Source organism: Macrosteles quadrilineatus, unplaced genomic scaffold (assembly GCF_028750875.1).
Source record: "Macrosteles quadrilineatus isolate MER2022 unplaced genomic scaffold, UCM_ALF_1.0 Scaffold_5__1_contigs__length_97177068, whole genome shotgun sequence".
NCBI classification, from domain to species: domain Eukaryota; kingdom Metazoa; phylum Arthropoda; class Insecta; order Hemiptera; family Cicadellidae; genus Macrosteles; species Macrosteles quadrilineatus.
Genome location: NW_026542598.1, coordinates 81,424,906 through 81,442,700, shown reverse-complemented (window position 1 = coordinate 81,442,700; position 17,795 = coordinate 81,424,906). Strand labels below are relative to the sequence as shown.

General features: G+C 34.0%; 2 protein-coding genes across 2 annotated transcripts in view; both read left to right on the top strand.

The window, feature by feature from the left end:
- Positions 1 to 2,014, top strand: part of LOC128995403 (dystonin-like) — a 204,773-nt gene extending 202,759 nt beyond the window's left edge. The window contains exons 73-74 of the mRNA XM_054420412.1: positions 1,141 to 1,240; positions 1,843 to 2,014. Coding sequence (XP_054276387.1) covers positions 1,141 to 1,240; positions 1,843 to 1,902 — 160 coding nt within the window. The 3' untranslated portion in view covers positions 1,903 to 2,014. The remainder of the gene's footprint in view (positions 1 to 1,140; positions 1,241 to 1,842) is intronic.
- Positions 1,975 to 17,795, top strand: part of LOC128995404 (microtubule-actin cross-linking factor 1, isoforms 6/7-like) — a 38,471-nt gene continuing 22,650 nt past the window's right edge. The window contains exons 1-11 of the mRNA XM_054420413.1: positions 1,975 to 2,131; positions 6,911 to 7,070; positions 7,501 to 7,719; positions 8,000 to 8,109; positions 8,840 to 9,002; positions 10,890 to 11,093; positions 11,621 to 11,712; positions 12,994 to 13,047; positions 13,792 to 13,833; positions 16,028 to 16,105; positions 17,507 to 17,678. Coding sequence (XP_054276388.1) covers positions 2,076 to 2,131; positions 6,911 to 7,070; positions 7,501 to 7,719; positions 8,000 to 8,109; positions 8,840 to 9,002; positions 10,890 to 11,093; positions 11,621 to 11,712; positions 12,994 to 13,047; positions 13,792 to 13,833; positions 16,028 to 16,105; positions 17,507 to 17,678 — 1,350 coding nt within the window. The 5' untranslated portion in view covers positions 1,975 to 2,075. The remainder of the gene's footprint in view (positions 2,132 to 6,910; positions 7,071 to 7,500; positions 7,720 to 7,999; positions 8,110 to 8,839; positions 9,003 to 10,889; positions 11,094 to 11,620; positions 11,713 to 12,993; positions 13,048 to 13,791; positions 13,834 to 16,027; positions 16,106 to 17,506; positions 17,679 to 17,795) is intronic.

Sequence of the window (17,795 nt, the reverse complement as noted above, 5' to 3'; positions counted from 1 at the left end):
TGGAATTCCCTTAACCAAAGTAATAGTTCCAAGCAGTTAAAAGTACACCAAAGGCACACAAAAAAAAACCAAAATAACTAAAAAACTTGTGTTTTTAACCTTTTGTGTGCTTTCAACCGTCTAGATCTCTCTTGTTGAGTAAGTTAGTGGTGTATTGATTCCTTCCTCCTTAGTGTGTAAAGCCTTTACTGTAGTTTTACTACAATTTTGTACTTTTTGTGAATGTCATATTTTTTATATTGCTGTTGAAATTAATATACATAAATTACATATGTTTTTTATTCCATAGGCACACTGAGGTATCTTAACATTGTTTAAAAGATACTAATTTGTATGATTCTTCAAGTGGTTAACTGTCTATTTAATATTTTTTTTTTTACAATATGGCGAAACTGCAAAATGTTTAGAGTGGGTTGAATATTTTTTTAACACATTCAGTAAAAATAAATAATATATACTTCACAAAAACAATTTTAGGGCTACCGTGAAATATGTTTTGATGGTTACCATCAAAAACTTTATCGTTTTCTATCTACTGTCGTAGTATACCACTGATATCAATTGAAATTTTTATTGTTCTTATCTAATCAATACAAAGGAAGTGAAGTCTTGACGTGGTGAACATATCAACACACATACTTCTATTGTCTTGTGCGATTGAATTGGTGTTGATGAATTTATTTTCCTGTTTCCGTGATTCATTGTATTTTGGATTATCTTTTATCTGCTGAAGTACACCTGATAAATTTTAATGATTATCTCAGTATAGTTTTGTACAATGATATTTCCATTGAATACAAACCGTGCAAAGTGTGACTAAGAGATTTTATCTATGATTTCTGTAAATTTTTAGATTTTAGTGGTACTGTAGAGGTTACTAGAATCAGTTTATATGGATTAAACAGTCTGAACTATTTTTTAGTGTGATCGGAGTAAAGTTTTTTTTTAAATTTAAACAATAGTTTATTTAATCTAAAATTTTGAAGAATCAAGAGTTGAGCCTTGGAAACATAGGTTCTGTGGATGTATGTTCTGCATATATTTCCATAAACAAGCAGTGTAGGCCTAACGTTTGTAAAATATGCTTCTTCTCTTGTTAATTGTCTTACTCTACCTGGCCGTCGTTTACGCTGCTTACAGTGTCCAACATCGATGGGAAAGAGTTGTGTCTAAGAGTGCGGAGAGAACTCGAGCGCTCGACCATGGATACAAAGAGGCTAGAGAGTTTCCACGATTCCTGGTGAGTACGAGACTACAGTTTCATAATTTTGTAGTTTTGTTATTGAGAGTTAATACACATTTAAGTAACACATAACACATTTAGGTGTGATTTAGACTACATGTCTTTTGTATCATTAAAAGTCATCTAAGGATCTAATATATGTAATGCTACCATCTAACATTGACGTTTTGATGCATTATTTACTATGATGACCTAGTTGTTATCTCTAGAAGATAAAACAAATGTCTTTTGTCATTATGTAGTTAATTTAATCTGAAATATTACTAAACATATATTTTATGTCCAAAAGTGAGTTTTAATTTAAAGGATAAGCCAAGTGTTTTCATTGGGATTTTTTTATGAAGAAGTTGAAGTCAGATAGCTTACCTTAGCAAATTTGAGAGACTCATCTATTGATCCAAAATAACATTGATATTTTGACCTAATGTATGACTTCTTTAGAGTGTAAATTGAAGAGCCAATGCCCATTGTGCATTCTGAGAAGATTCTGAAACCCAAAAAGTAGCCTACTGAAATATTTTGTGTGCAGAATAGCATGCAAATAAGTATAAATGTCTCAATTTGTCAGATGTCTTAATTCCAAAGACAATTATTTTCAGGTCAAACCTGATGGGCTGGCTGAACGACACGGAGAAATCCCTGGACGAGTTGGAAGTTGAGGCATCTAGCATTGGAAACGACCCTGAGCGCATCAAAACAACGACTGGCCAAGCACCGAGAGTTCCAGCGAGCGCTGAGTGGCAAACGAGGCTACTTACGACTCCACCATGCGTGCCGGCAAGACGCTCAAGGAACGAGCGCCCAAGACTGACGAGCCGGCGCTGGCCGCCAGATGATGAACGACCTGAAGGACAAATGGAACACAGTGTGTGCCAAGTCTGTGGATAGGTGAGTGTTTGTCTTGTATAGGTTTTTTTCTGGGTGGAATAGTAAAAAAGTACATTTGAAAATAAAAATAAATAGAATTTACTGCGTTTGAAATAAACGTACATTACAATTAGCTTTGTGTTAAAACTGCACTATGTTTCCGGTGGTAAGGAATTTCCCCTTCTGTCTCAAGTAGGGATGGTCAAGTCTCGAAATTTCGGGAAATTTTCGGGAAATTTTCAATCTCGTTACACGAGACGAGATTACTTTTGGCCGAGATTTTTATCGAGACGAGAATAAAAAAAAAAATAAATTAAAAACGCCTGCAGAAGTCAATGCAATACCCGCAATACAGGAGCGTGTTGTAGTTGCGTTTCCTTTTCGAAGGCGTTGTTATTTAATTAATTCTTTTTATGTAAATATTACTTTAATTCTTTTAATGTAAATATTACTTTCATTATTTTAATAATATTACTTTAATAACATTTGAGAAGTTTTGTTAAGTGTAAGCAGTGTGAGGAATGTTTTATTACTATAAAAAAGTCAAAACAAGTAACTATTTTATAAAAATTAATATTGCTTTTATTTTATGATTTATTTTATTTTAGGATAAGTTGAACTCTATCCTAACTGATATCACCATGTTTCCTAATCGTAGGCATTTTTAATAAGTTAGGCGTGATTAATAAAAAAATGTTATGCTGATGTTATTTAACCCTTTCCGCTCAAGCGGCGGGGGAGCCCCGCCGTGCGTCATGGCCGCACGAACTCTAATGTCGGGCCAGGCCCGCCGTCGCTATGACAACGTACTGTACTTTTATTTGGACATACGTAGTTATTTATTTCGCCGCTAGGGTTGATGTTTGACATCTGCTGCCATCTGGGGAATTTTTTCAGAACCGTTTGAACAAATATTCAATGCTCAATATTAAATCTTAGAGCTTATGTCAGTCGTCTTCACTCGTTAACTGAACTGCTGTCTGTAGCGGCAGCTGACTGACTGCACGGCAGCTGTTTACTAAATGTTGCTTGGTTTGTTTACTGCCGTATGTAGTTGGAGTGTTATTATCGAATTGCGTGCTTTACTTTTACTTTTTATTATTGTTTACATACAATCAGATATTTTCAGTTAGTTGTTTATTTTCGTGTTTGACTGAACTGTTATGATTTGAGTTAGTTAGTTCTTGTTACGTAAGCCCATAAAATGGATGAAGACGGCGATGATTCGTTGCTAAATCGCAAAATTGCTGATGGAACAAGTAATATAAGTGATTCTGATATAGCTGGTTTGTTATTTGAAGACGATTTATTATCAAATAGCAGTTCAGATCCAACCGATCCAGAATTAGACGACGACGAAAATAGTGATGAAGATGGTGATAATAATAGTGATCCCGATTTGCCGATTGAACATATTGATCCATTTTATCTTCAAGATGATGTTAACTTTGGGACATTAGATGACATACCTGGAATACATAATGTAAGTACCGATTTGCCTGTTGAACATAGGCCTATTGATGATCAATTTTTTCAACAAGATGATGTAAACTTTGGGACATTAGATGAAATACCGGGAATACATAATGTAAGTATCGGTGGGCCTACCGAATTACCTGTAATTACTGAACCAAGCTGTTCCAATATTTTGAGTCAATCAAAAAGACTAAAACTTGACAGACCGAGACCTAGCTCTATCCCAGTTTGTACTGAATCAGGACCTTCTTCACAATCAACCAAACTTACAACAGGTAGACATTTGCGTGGATCGAGAAAAACTAAAGTCTCAAAAACCAAAAAGAAGTCTAGTCTTAGCACACAGGGTAAAAAGGCTCGGCCTAGGCCTATCCAAACCAAGAACAAGCCTAATGAAGATCATAACTATAGGACTTACACAAATACTGACCAAGATTTCCCCCACTTCCCTTACACTTTGGAATCTGGCTACAAACCCCCAATAGGCTACAAACCTAATAGCCCATTACAGTTTTTTCAATTGTTTATGACAGATGAACTTTTAGAAACTATTGTTACTGAGACAAATAAACATGCTAAGGTTGTCATTTCTAATAAGAGGCCGTTGCAAAAAAATTCAATCTGGCACTCGTGGACGGATGTAACGTTAGAGGAGATACGAGCATTCATCGGAGTGGTTCTAAACATGGGACTCAATACTAAACCCTCGCTGCAAGACTACTTTGCACAAGATTGGCTTTATAATCAGCCATTCTTTAGCCGTGTATTTTCAAGAACAAGATTTTTTCAAATATTTTGGACTTTACACTGTTCGAGTACTGGTGGTACCCAACCAGCCCGATCACGAGGGGACAAGTTAAAAAATATAATTGCTTACCTTCAGACTAAGTTTACAGAATACTTTGTCCCTCCATATGAGCTTTCTATGGACGAAAGTACAATTTCGTTCAAAGGAAAAGTGTACTTCAAGCAATACAACCCCAAAAAACCAATTAAATGGGGTCTAAAGGTTTTTGTTGTATCTGATGCCAGGTCAGGATACATTTTCACGTTTGAGCCATACTATGGCTCAGCTACATCGCAGATATTACCTTACCCTGACCTGCAATTCACTACCAGAATTGTTTTGCTGTTGGCACTAAGAGTGAGGCAAGTATGTGGGCCAGATTGCGGTTTCCACATATATACTGACCGATTGTATACAAGTTTGTCATTAGCTCAAGAGTTGCTAAAGATGAAAATGCATCTCACTGGTACAGTTAATTCAAACCGTCAAGGTAATCCCAGTAATGTAAATAAGAAAAGGCTAAAGGGTCTTTTGAAGAAACATGAGACAGCAGCCTACCGTCACAAAGACAATGTCTTGGTGTTGGTGTGGCGGGACCAGAGACACGTAATTATGATGAGTTCGTATCATAACTCGGATATGCAGTTAGTAAAAAGAAGAGAGAAGGGAAGAAAAGAAGATGAAATTGTGTCCAAACCAGTTGTTGTATGCGATTACAACGAGAGAATGGGAGGAGTCGACACTGCCGACCATTACATTTCGTCCTACATGTTTGTTCGGAAATCTAAAGTGTGGTGGAGAAAACTGTGGTTCTGGCTTATGGAAGTATGTGTCGTCAACAGCCTCCTGCTATACAACATGGACTTACAGAATAAGGGGAAAACTCCCATTGATTCGAAGAGATTTAGGGAAATGCTGATTACTGAACTTGTTTCTGGTGTACGTAACAAATCTTATTCACAGCGAGGTCGTCCTTCTTCAGCTGACCAAGAAGATAGGCTAGATAAAAAACCTCATTTTATTTATGCCAATGAAAAAAGCAACAGCAAGGACTGTGCTGTTTGCAGCAACAGGAAAGCTGGACAGAGAAGAGAAACAGTGTATTTCTGTGCTACATGTGCAAGAAAACCAGGCCTTCACCCAGGGCAGTGCTTTGAACGCTACCATACCCTGAAAAACTATAAGATGTAATGAGGTATGTCTAGTTCTTTGACAAAAACACTGTTTAAATTCTTATATAACTTGTGTTTATTTTATGTTATTATTATTTTAGGCCTATTCTTGCTTGTGATTGAAGCGGAGTAGCGTACAAGCGAGATAAAATATTTAGGCCTAGTTCTTGTTTTATTTATGTTTTTCAGCTAATACAGTTTTGAAGAAAAAATACTTTTTCTCTTTACATCATAAATATTTGGTTTCTAAGCAACAGCAAAATTAATATTGCCTAAAAAGATATTAGTCGCTACAAAAACTGATATTTTCACAAAAACTTTTTTTTAGCAAAAATTCATATTTTTCAATATATTTTTTTTTTCGCATAAAATTGTGTCTTTTAGCTATGTAAATCACTTCAATATATATATAAGGACATACACAATGTAAATAAAACACTTTTATACTCTTATTTCTATAAAAAAATTGTAAAAAATCTTGTTATTCCAATTTTTGTATTTTCTCCAAAAAAAATTTTTTTTTTATGAGTAATGTATAATAAATTTTTTAAATATATATACTGGTTTCTATATCCTAAATATGATCTTTGGTTCATACAGAATTAGGAAAAAAATTACCAGCATTCTACAAATAAAGACAGTATTTGTTTTTTTGGCAAATAAATGAAGTGTGCAAATTTGGCTAAAATTAAATGGAGCTGGTGAGTAAATGGGCCTCCCGTTAATCTGAGTGGAAAGGGTTAATGAAAGATGTAAATATTCTTGCCTATTAAATCAGGTAAAAATTTCAAACGTGCATTTCCCGTTGTGTATGAGAAGAGAAATCTCGTCTCGATCTCGTCTCGAAATTTTATGAGAAATAAAAAATCTCGTCTCGTCTCGTCTCGAACTAAAAATCCAATCTCGTCCATCCCTAGTCTCAAGTGACCCTACATTTACCTGATTAGTCTATTTAACCTACCAAACTGTTGTATATCCCTGTTTTTTTTTCTACACATATACAACATAGATAACATAATCCAACCCGGAGGTAAATGACGATAAAGGATCACTCCCAAATGTTAAAGGAGAAAGGATAACAAGGGGGATAGCAATCTTTAAAACACTCTGTGATACAACATTTACATTTGTTTTACCTTAAATTAATAAATATGACAATAACTGATGTAGTATGTTTACTAGTGACCCCAACTTTACTCTTAACCATTACCCTTACATCTCTATAAGCAGATTTTTTAAATAAATCCTTGAGTCCGTGAAATACCTCTTATATTAAAGTTAAACTCTCTCCAAATCCACCCAACTCTATAACATTGCTTGTACCATCAACTGAACACTCCAATAAACACTTCTTTGTATTTCCAGACAACGCAAGTTAGAAGAAGCTCTTCTATTCTGTGGACAGTTCAAGGACGCTTTGGAAGCCTTGTTGGACTGGCTGCAGAAGAAGGAGAAGGAGCTCGGAGACGACTCACCAGTGCATGGAGACTTGGACACTGTCGTGGCCCTGGTCGACCAACACAAGGTATGGACGACCTTTCACATCATCGTTTCACTACACTGGCTAAATTAGCTCCAACAATTCCTTTGAACTCCATGAATTATGTTGTGATTAATGCCGATTTATGCTGTTTTCCCTCATCTTATGATAAAAAATTACAAACTATTTTGAAACAAGTTTTTGGCGGACACATACACAGTAACAAAATGCCCGATATGAGGTGCAACTAATGAAAATTCCACCCATTCCTTATATTTCTACCTAGGCTGTCTACTGTTGATTTTACGTGGGTCTTTTACCTTAAGCTCTGCCGTAGACAGTGAAGTCCTCATTCAGTTGAACTGAGCTGAGATTAAAATCTTCAATCTAGGTTGCTATTCGCTATTTGTACCGAAAAGCCTAGTCATCACAGCAGCACAGCTATCAATTTAACCAATACTTAACTGTTTTGCAGGCTCTGGAGGAGGACTTAGCAAGCAGAGCAGCTCAGATGGAGTCTGTGCGCAGAACTGGCCAGGAACTAATGGAGAAGGCCAGCTCAGCTGACGCAGCCACCATCCGTAGTCAACTGAGCGAACTCAACTCGCTGTGGTCTCGCACCAACAAGCTGGCCGAGCGCAAGAGCACTCGACTGCAAGAGGCACTCAAGGCAGCGGAGAAACTACACAAGCAGGTCAGAACTTTTTAAACTTGATTAACAGAAAATGTATTTGGGGTTTTAAAAGTTCTTTTTAGAAGTTTTCTTTTTTTTAGATTAGATATATATTTTTACAGCTACACTAGGATATGTTTTTTAATGTGAAGGATGGTTAAAAGACGAGTCTGAAATGAATATAATAATTTATTTCCTCTTGAGTGGACTAGGTGATAATTTAGAAAGGTGATTGACATGGTTGTCTATAGGACCCAAATTTGTCTGATAAACAATTTATCCATCATCATTTGACCTACAGGTGAACATGCTGCTGGAGTGGCTCTCTGATGCCGAGATGAAGCTGAGGTTCGTCAACTCTCTACCTGAAGACGACCAAGAGACTCGGAACTACCTTGCGGAACATGCCAAGTGAGTACATCAGTGGTTGAAAATAAACTATCTAATGTTTAGACTATCAATTAATAAGTACATAATTCTTCTGATGATCTTAAATTATCAAAGCAGGCTTTTTTTATTCTTGGCCTAGAAAAAAATTTTGCAACAATGGTGCATTACGTGGTTAGTTTTTTCAATGACTCAAGTCTCTTTTATATTCTTTGATTTAATCTTCAAGCAAGTACATGAAAGTAACTTTCATAAATTGTAAGATTTTCTAACCAGTTTCATCTCTTCCATTCATCAAAGAAAGATTAAACTTGTTACATCCATCATCCATTCACCCAACATCATTTAATTTCACGATTTGTTGATGATCTTTTTTTTCTTGAACGACACACTCAATGATATTATAAGCAAATAAGGAAATTTTTAATATTTAATGTATGATTTCCCTGTGGTTTTTGGAACCTGTCAACATTAACCCTTTAAGGTCAATTTTTTGTATCTTTCGGCAAGTATAGGTTGCTATTTGAGTAGTAAGGAAACTGGCACTCGGTGACCTATACTTGTCATTCAACTGCAAATCCAAACTTTTTGATTTTTTTTATATAGGTCGTCATTTTTGAGCATTTGGGAAAATGGCGGGCGGCTACCTATACTCGCCATTTGACCGCAAAGGGTTATGTAAGACCCATAAATTTTGTATTGTATGCAACAAACACGTCCTGTTTGGAAGATTGAATTATAATTTTTTGCACAGGTTTATGAGGGAGATGAATGAGAAAGAGAGAGAGAAGGACGCCACAATCGCCCTTGCTCACCAGATACTGGCCAAGGCGCATCCAGACGCAGTGCCTATCATCAAACACTGGATCACCATCATACAGGCGCGCTGGGACGAGGTGTCTACTTGGGCTAAACAGGTACCTCCTCTGCTCCGTACACCTGTGTACTCGGTGATGTTTGTGCTCGCATAGCTGAAAGTAAGCTGGCTCGGGAGATTTCTTATCTTCACCTGAAATTTGGGTTGACACCAACATTGTTTGTGCAAGATGGAAATAAGAATAAAAATGTGTAGATTCAAGGAACATAGCCACAATATTGAAACCTACATTTTCTCTCTTTGATAGGAAACCTTACTGTTTGTTAACACTTGTACACAATGACCCCAAGCTTTTTTTTCGTTTCAATGTACTTTGTTACGATTTTTTGTGTGTTTACCTTTTGCCTTTGTCATTATCCCTGTTTACTAATTTCCAACCGTTAATTAGCTTATAAGTATGAGCCAGCTTACTTTTTTTAGATTAAATGTAAAATTAAATTATTTTCCTGTCCAGTGTCCATTATTTGTGCTGTGCAATTCTTTGTGTAATGTTGAATAATTTGGGAAATAGCCATTTTATGTCTTGTCAATGCATGTTTTTGGAAAACTTGGCATAAAAGAACTATATGGGGTGTTGAGGTTATAGAGCTGCATCAAGATTTCATAAACTATTGTTTAATATTTTAACATTTTACATGTAATTTATTTTGGGAATGACAATGAATTACCGATTGGTTTTGAGTTTAATAAGGTAATATTAAAAAGTAGTGTCTATTGTTGATGACAGTAGGATAATTATCTGTTGAGTCCTAAGTTCTGAAAGATGACTTTGTTATTGAACCAGCAAAAATATTGGTTAATGTTTTAGATGTGTTAGATAGAACTAACGCATGTAGTATCTGAAACGTTGACCAGTATTTTCGCCTGTTCAACAACCCAATCATCTTTTGAACTTTAAGATTTGTTGGTCTACCTTCTAATTTAAACATTTTGTAACCTAAACAGTAATATTCATTGTACATATTTTGATATCAAGGTGATGTCCAACTAGACAAAAATGATTGTTTATAATGGGGTTGCAGTGGGTGCCTTACTTGGTTGTAAAATAGTGTTATAGGTTCAACATGCTACAGAAGGCGGTCTGCAAGGTTTGTACGTTGGTTATAAAGCTTCTGCCGTTACTGAGTTTAATCAGCTGTTTAAGTAATCAAGTGACAAATGGCTTGCTTCAGCTGAGCTTTATACTAGAGGTTACGGAAACTTTTAACTAATGATGAAATGTGAAATTGTCAATGGTGATGGTGTTACTATTCGGTCAGCACTATACATGGATTTTTTGTTGTTCTAAATACAATTTTTATAAATTTTATGTTTAGGTCCTTGGTAAAATTAGGGTATGTATGTTGGTAATGTTATAAGGTTTTTTTCATAAAAATTGACTTATCAATATACAAATATTGACCAAATAAAATTAGAGTTTAGATTTGTGTAAAGGAATGTATAAAGTGTATTGATGTGTAAATTTTGTTCTTGAAAGTCTTTTCTCCCTAGATCTTGAATTTTGAATTTAAGAATGCAGTAGGTGTTTAAGAACACCATTTACTGTTAGGTTGTATTTTAATTTATTCAAACTCATCTGCTTTACAAATGTAGATAAAAAAAGCCAAATTCGGAAGAAAACCAAAGTTAGATTTTTTTGGTAAAGGGATAGGGTTCTGCTAGCTTACCTGAAAAATATAGAAATTTTCAAAAATGTATCCTTGATGAAGTTTGATATTAAGTCAAGTTGGGATATTTTGCACTTATCCATTCTATCTGCCTCATGTAATATTTTTGTGGCCTTTTCTATGTCTTATCATACCTCGGACTGTAGTTATCTCATGTAAGCTATCTAAATTGTCCCTTCTCAAAGAATATTCCAAATAAGCGAGTTTGACGAGTTTCTTTACTGAGTAAGAGAAGTGATACATATTTTGCATGTCTGCAGAGGGAACAAAAGCTGCAGCAACATCTGCAGTCGCTGCAAGACTTGGACACACTACTGGAGGAGTTGCTCGCGTGGTTGGCAGGACTGGAGTCTACGCTGATCACACTCGAGGCTGAGCCGCTGCCAGAAGACATCCCCACCATTCAACAGCTGATTGTCGACCATAACGAGTTTATGGAGAACACCGCCACTCGCACCTCTGAGGTAAGATACGAAACTTGTAGATGTAGTTTATTAATTTAACCAAAGAAAATAGGTATCAAGTTTGACTTCATAAAATTGGATATTTACAAATAGGATTCCTTCGTAGGTGACTGTTTTGTTGCTAACTTAATATTAAAGCCTTAAACGTCGTTATCAGCAAGCTTTGATTACATCAGAATAAATAATTACATATAACACACAACAAAGATGTCGCCATCTTACCAAATGTTTTTGGGAGTGGCAGTAGATTATTGCCGTTGTGACAAAAATTAGGAATGTAGTGTTAGGGTTTGTTTCCAAAAGTAAATAAAAAACCTATTTACCCTTTTTGAAAAATAAATCTTAAAGGGTACAAGCTGTTTTACAGGCTACAATAATAAACTTTCTTTAATCTTGTAAATACAGCAATTGTTCAACCTTTTTCAACACAAATTCCAACAAGATTTAAAATATCATTATGGTTTTTTCCAAATGTCATCTAAATTTTTATGCGATGGATACGATATAATTGTGCATTCTTCCACCAGGTGGACATGGTATGCAAGAGCCGTCAGCCGCCCGCACTCACCAAGCAAGAGAGCGCTCGTAAGATGTCCGGCAAGAAGATGAGCACAACTTCGTAAGTCAATTTGAAATAACGGGTTTACGGTGGTGGCATTACACTTAAGTTCAATGTGAGCTTTGTGTCGTAATCACTGAGCCACAGCGCTTTTTGCACAGTTAATTTGGTTTGTTTTGTATCAAAATATTAAGTTTGGGATTTACGATGTAACAATATGAGACGTTAAATATTATTTTAGTACATTTAGTTAAATTTTGAACTTTTACCAATTAGTATTTTTTATTCACGTATAATTCTTAGTTAATCCTTTATATCAAACAAACAGTGTGTAAGTAAGGGATTTACATTGTATAATGTTGTATAAAATTACTTTTGGTGTTGAGTAGATTATTCAACAGCTTTTACAACCTATAAGAGGTGGTTTGAATACCAAAACATACACTTTTTTGTATGTTTTAGTACGGTACTCATTGAGCTATTTTATTTTGACTTACCAAGTTTTATTTTAACTGTTTCTCAAAATTAAATATTTTTGACTCTTTGATTAGTAGTTGGTGTTTAAACAGTTCTTCAAATACTTAAAGTATTCTGAATGATTTATCTTTTAAGTTATGTTCACTCTCTTCATATTCTGTTAGATAAGTAACTAATTTCACTTTTAATTCACTTAACTTTTAAAATCCGATCACTTATTTTGCACCTCTCATTTTATCACTTCCATTTATAACACATTCATCCCTAACAAAAAACACCATTGGCCTACACAAAAATATTTTTAAGATTGTGAGGTACCAAATTTTAAGGGGGGTAAAAACGTACTGCGAATAAATGAACACCAGAACTTACCCGATCATTCAAAATAAATCACTTAAATGTGTTTTTTTTTTGTACTCAACAAAAATTATTGATCTATTTGTGCTACTTAATTTTTTTACAATAAATGTATTAATTTAATCAAATATTTTTGATGTTCCACATTTAAACTACTGTTCCAATGATTTTTAGTTGATAAAACAAGATTATTATGGGGAATTATAAGGATTGTTGAACCAAGCACCATAGGGAATTCATTTCAATACAATCTTAACTCACGTGTATCTTTTTCCAGCTAAATCTTTTTAGAAATCTCTGTTTATTCTATAAATTCACTATAAAGTCTGTGTACTGATTTTTTTATTTATTCATAGTACATTTTAAATTGTTAACATTTATCAATGTTTTTCCAAACCAGACATTTTCCCTGACTCCTGTCCCCGACTCACCTAACCTAACCTCACCACTGTTGTATGTTTGCACGCTTGACCGCTACTATTCCTAGCACTGTGTTTGTCCTTGCAGGGAAGACGTGCGCGGCAGCTCACAAGATCTGCACGACGTGACACGCAAAGCAAGGTGTGTTGTCGCACTACACGCATGCATCTTGTTAACTTACTATTGCGGTTATTGTTGTTGCCTGAATGTAACGATTAGGGTTTGGCATTGCATTGTTTTTTTATTCTTTTATCGACAAAAATGTTGGTAGAATTTTTTTTTATTTTTTTTTTATTAATCTTATGTTTTCTAGTACCGGTACATAAAAATTAGTTAAGTGTTTTACCTTTCCATATACTTCATCAAAATCTGTTTTTTTTAATTATTGATTTCTTTTGTGTTTTAGGCCTGAATGAAATAATAGTATTGACATAATGACGTTTTTACAAATTTAGAAATATTATATTATTTTAGTCACAAGTAGACTCCCTCTCATTCACAAACCTTGGATCCAAACTAAAAATGTCCAAATTGTCATTCTACAAAAATGAATAAGAACATTAAAATGTGTGACAAATTTTTCAAAGTTTATCCAAAGTTTTGAGTAAACTATATCCAAATCAAAGGTTGTCTACTTTACATATAATAATACAATTAATAACTACATAAAATGAAATAAAATATTTTGTTTACTGCTTCAATAAACAATTAGGTTAGGCTATATTCTATTCGACAAACATTTATTTTATTGCTATAATTATATTATATTGGTATTTTAATCACCTCTCAATTTTATAAACATGATTGTTCTCGTGTTTGTTAGCATGCTTTTTATGTGTTTATGTTGTGTGTGTTTGTCTTGACTTGTGTGTGTTTTGTTACCAGTTTGAAGGCATCAAGAGATAACTTGGCGGATCGTCGCGGAAGGTACATTTTTGTACTACTCATGTTTGCTTGGGTGGTATTGTAGATTGTCTAACATTGGCTGTTTGTGCCATTAACTTGTCGTTTTACTAAACTATTTCAATTACTAATACAACTTTTTGCTCAAAATTTAACCAAACATTTCCTCATTGCAATAACTATTGGGTTGATTGTGTTTAAACTGATATGGTCTTTTGTACGTCTGTAAGCGTATTTCTGTGCCCATTTTCATCGCTCTTTACCATTCAAAACCCTCCAGCAGTATTAAATTAACTGTCAAATTATGCTAAATTTTATGTTTCTGTTATTTTACCCTAATTTTGCATTTTAAAATTTTAACATCATGAATTTTTTTTACAAGTACTGTCTCTAAAAACTGCCAAAACGTTGTCTACGTAAAATTTTGCTCATCCTTACCCCTTTTTCTATAACTGTTTGGTTTTGTTATTTAAATAGAGTAATTAGATAACTTGCAAATTTTCGTATTTAAAAAGCCATAAACAAAGCAGCGAGTCATCTGAAGGTTAAATCGTAGAATCAAAATTCAACCCATGTAACAATGTATTAACCGATTGTTTGGGAATGAGGTACTTAATTTGGAATTGGAAGCAAGCAGTTTTAATCCTACGAAGTTGTATTCAAAACTACTTAACACATTTTAATTTCAAAAATTATAATTTTGAAACTTACCCTGCTTTTTGATCATTACTACTCAATTAAAGTAAAAAATATAACTTACTAATTCAATTTGCTGGACTCATATTTTTACAACTAATAAAAGTTTAAAAATAAAGTGCTTCCATGAAACATATTAACTTTTGTTAACCAAATCTGGTACCATAATTGATTATTTTTTAATTATTTTGTGTAATTGTTTTGTTTTATTTTAACAAAACTTGTGGTTTATGAAGAAGCTTATGACACAGTGGAGACAATGTGTGTGTGTGATTTTTGTTTTTTTTAGACATTTAACATAAATTTTATTGTAATAAAACCTCTAGTTCACTATGATCAAAATACAAATTCAAATTTAGTGAAAAATTCACGCTAATAAACTCAATTTCTTTTTTGGTCCACCCCATACAAAACTTTCAATCTAATATTCTTGTTGAAAATAAATTTAAAAAAAGATTTAACCAGCTGTTTAGTCGCTGATAGAGCTTAAAGTTTTTAGATTTTCATATTGTAGTTTAGATCATTCATAAATTAGTTTTAGCAAACAGTATTTACTTACTTGAAAACCCATAACTTCAACACTAAAAACCTAATTGATTTCAATGTTCAAAATAAAATATAGCTTTTTTTATCAAAATTGTGTGTTTTTGTTTTGCAAGTAAATGCTGTGGAATAGAAGTAAAACTAGCCCAACACACCCAGGAAAAACCAATAGTGGAGCAAATTTTCTCAAGTCCTGCATTCAGATTTAAATTATAAATTTTTTTCTGAGTAAAAAGCTCTTAGCTTCTGAATACTTTACTAGAGAATGAATCTGTACACAACTAACTTACTCAAGAAAATAGTTCTAGAGAAAATACAGCACTCTAAAGATTCACAACACAATTAGTTTTATATTGTTAGCCTCTTAATCATTGGTATTAAATAACTAAATACACATAATGATGAGTGTAGACCAGTCCGCCACATTGTATGTCTTCACACCTATTACTTTTAAATACTTTAGCCAATGTTTGTGTTTACGTGTTTTCGTCCCTACTGGGTTATGTATTCTCTTGTGTGTCTCTTATAAAATATACTGACAACAACTCCCATTGAGGGTTGAAACTTGTTGTCTGATCATGACAAATAATCTTTGACTAAAAGGATTACAACTAATTTGATATTTCGTCCTTTCAAGGGGACTTCCGCAGAGAGAAGTAGTAGAATAACCCTTCTCCTATCTCTTCCTTATGGAGAATTCCCTTCTCGAAAGTTACAAATATATTATAGTATTGTTAACTTTTTGTGTGCTCTTAACTTCCTGGAACTCTTTTCTTTGGTTGGATGTATATCTGTTTTACAACTTAACAATTTTCTATCATAATGTTGAAAAGTGTTGACTTTACTTTCTTGGGAAAAATGGAAAATTGTCATGGGATTCCAAACCTCATCAGGGAATCGCTCTACACAGTTGGTAGCCCTGGGTGTGTCGAGGTCAGTGAATGTAAGCGTAGTGGCATGCTTGTGTTTGTTTGTTCAGTCGAGCCAGCGTGACAACCCGTGATAAGCAGCCTGACAATCTGCCTCATTACGGTCCTCGGTTCCCACCTAAGGGAAGGTTGGTACACACTTCCTCACCTCATCTTAAGGTCACGCCTCGGTTATGCTTCAACTCTTTAGTAACGTTTTGAATGAGCTGATTCGGATTCTCGAATAGTAATTTGGAATCTATTTATTGGACATGATTTCAGAGTATCCTAGGATCGCAGAAAAATTGTTATTGTTTTTTTGCGTTTGTAGTGAATTTACTCACAATCAAGGCAATTTTGTGAATTTTTGATCCCACAATATTATTGTTAGTTTCCTTCCAAAAAGTTGCTAGATTAATGCAAATCTCACAAGAAAAATAGAATATAAATTTCCAAAACCTTTGCTATTGAACATCTCTGCTTTGGAAGATTCAGTTCAATTTTAATAGATAATCTTTTATGAAAACATAAGTTAAATTGTAAAGGTTGCTCTGTTATTGATTTAAGAAACCATTGCTCATTTTAAACCGATCTATTTTTATGTACGATACAGGTTTTTTATCACAGAAAATACTCATAAAATCATTGCTCAAATTTTATGATTTTTGTTTTTTGTTAAGCTTTGTCAGAGTTGAAGTTTGACCAAGGCATTCGGTTTTTATTTGCTTGGTTTTTACTTTGCTTTCTATTTTAGTCTTAAATGTTTTTGGGATGGTAATATGGTGCACCATAATTTCTATACTTTCTCAGTTTAGAAAATACTTAGATAGTGATTGCACTCTGGTTGTCTTCTTTATCTCTATTGGTTTTTAGTGTTTTTAATTTGTTTTGGTCATTTATGTATGCCATGTTCTTTAATGTTTTTGTACTGAATTGTATTTGTGTATTTCCAGTGAGTACGGTTTGTTTCATAAATTTGGTTTTAAAACTTAAAACTGTTATTGAACGTTTTTAATAGAATTTAGAAGCTACAATTTTAGTTAAAGATGAAGAAATTTTCATATTTTTAACTATTTGATATTGTAATAATATACATTTAACAAATTTCTAGTTAACATTGTTGAGAAATGTTAGTAAAAATATAATTTATACCAATTTTATTTTAACGTCTCCTTAATATTTTTTTAATTAAGGCCAACATTTTACATCCTATTGTCATTAGACTTAATGAAACAGCAATTCTTTTCAGTTGTCAATTAACTCACACTGTGATTTTAAATTTATATAAATTAAATACAATATTTTTCTTCCTTGATTTATGTCATCTAACAGTGGCATTATGCAACAAATAGTTTGTTGAAAATGTAAGGTAAAGAACAGCATAAGAATAGTTACATGTCCATTATATTGCCCAGATATGTTCTAATAAACAAGTTACTTCCTATTCCAAGACTTCATTTTGTTTACAACATGATTCCATTTATAACAAACAACAATGTACAACACCAGTACATAACAGCTGTTTACATATTCCTCGACTTGTCACACAGCAAAGGTGCCGAGCCAGTGTTCCGCAACCCGCGCTGTCGTCTGCTGTGGGACAGGTGGCGTCACGTGTGGCTGATGGCGTGGGAACGTCAGCGTCGTCTGCAAGAGCGGCTCACCTACCTGGAGGAACTGGAGAAGGTCAAGAACTTCTCATGGGACCAGTGGCGCAAGAGGGTGAGTCGTGTTGGAGTGTGAAATTAGAGAAAAGCTTCTGTGTAGTGTATGACTTAATAATAATGTTTGTAAATATTTTTGCTGTATGATGGAGTCAGAGTTTAAATTCTAGTTGAA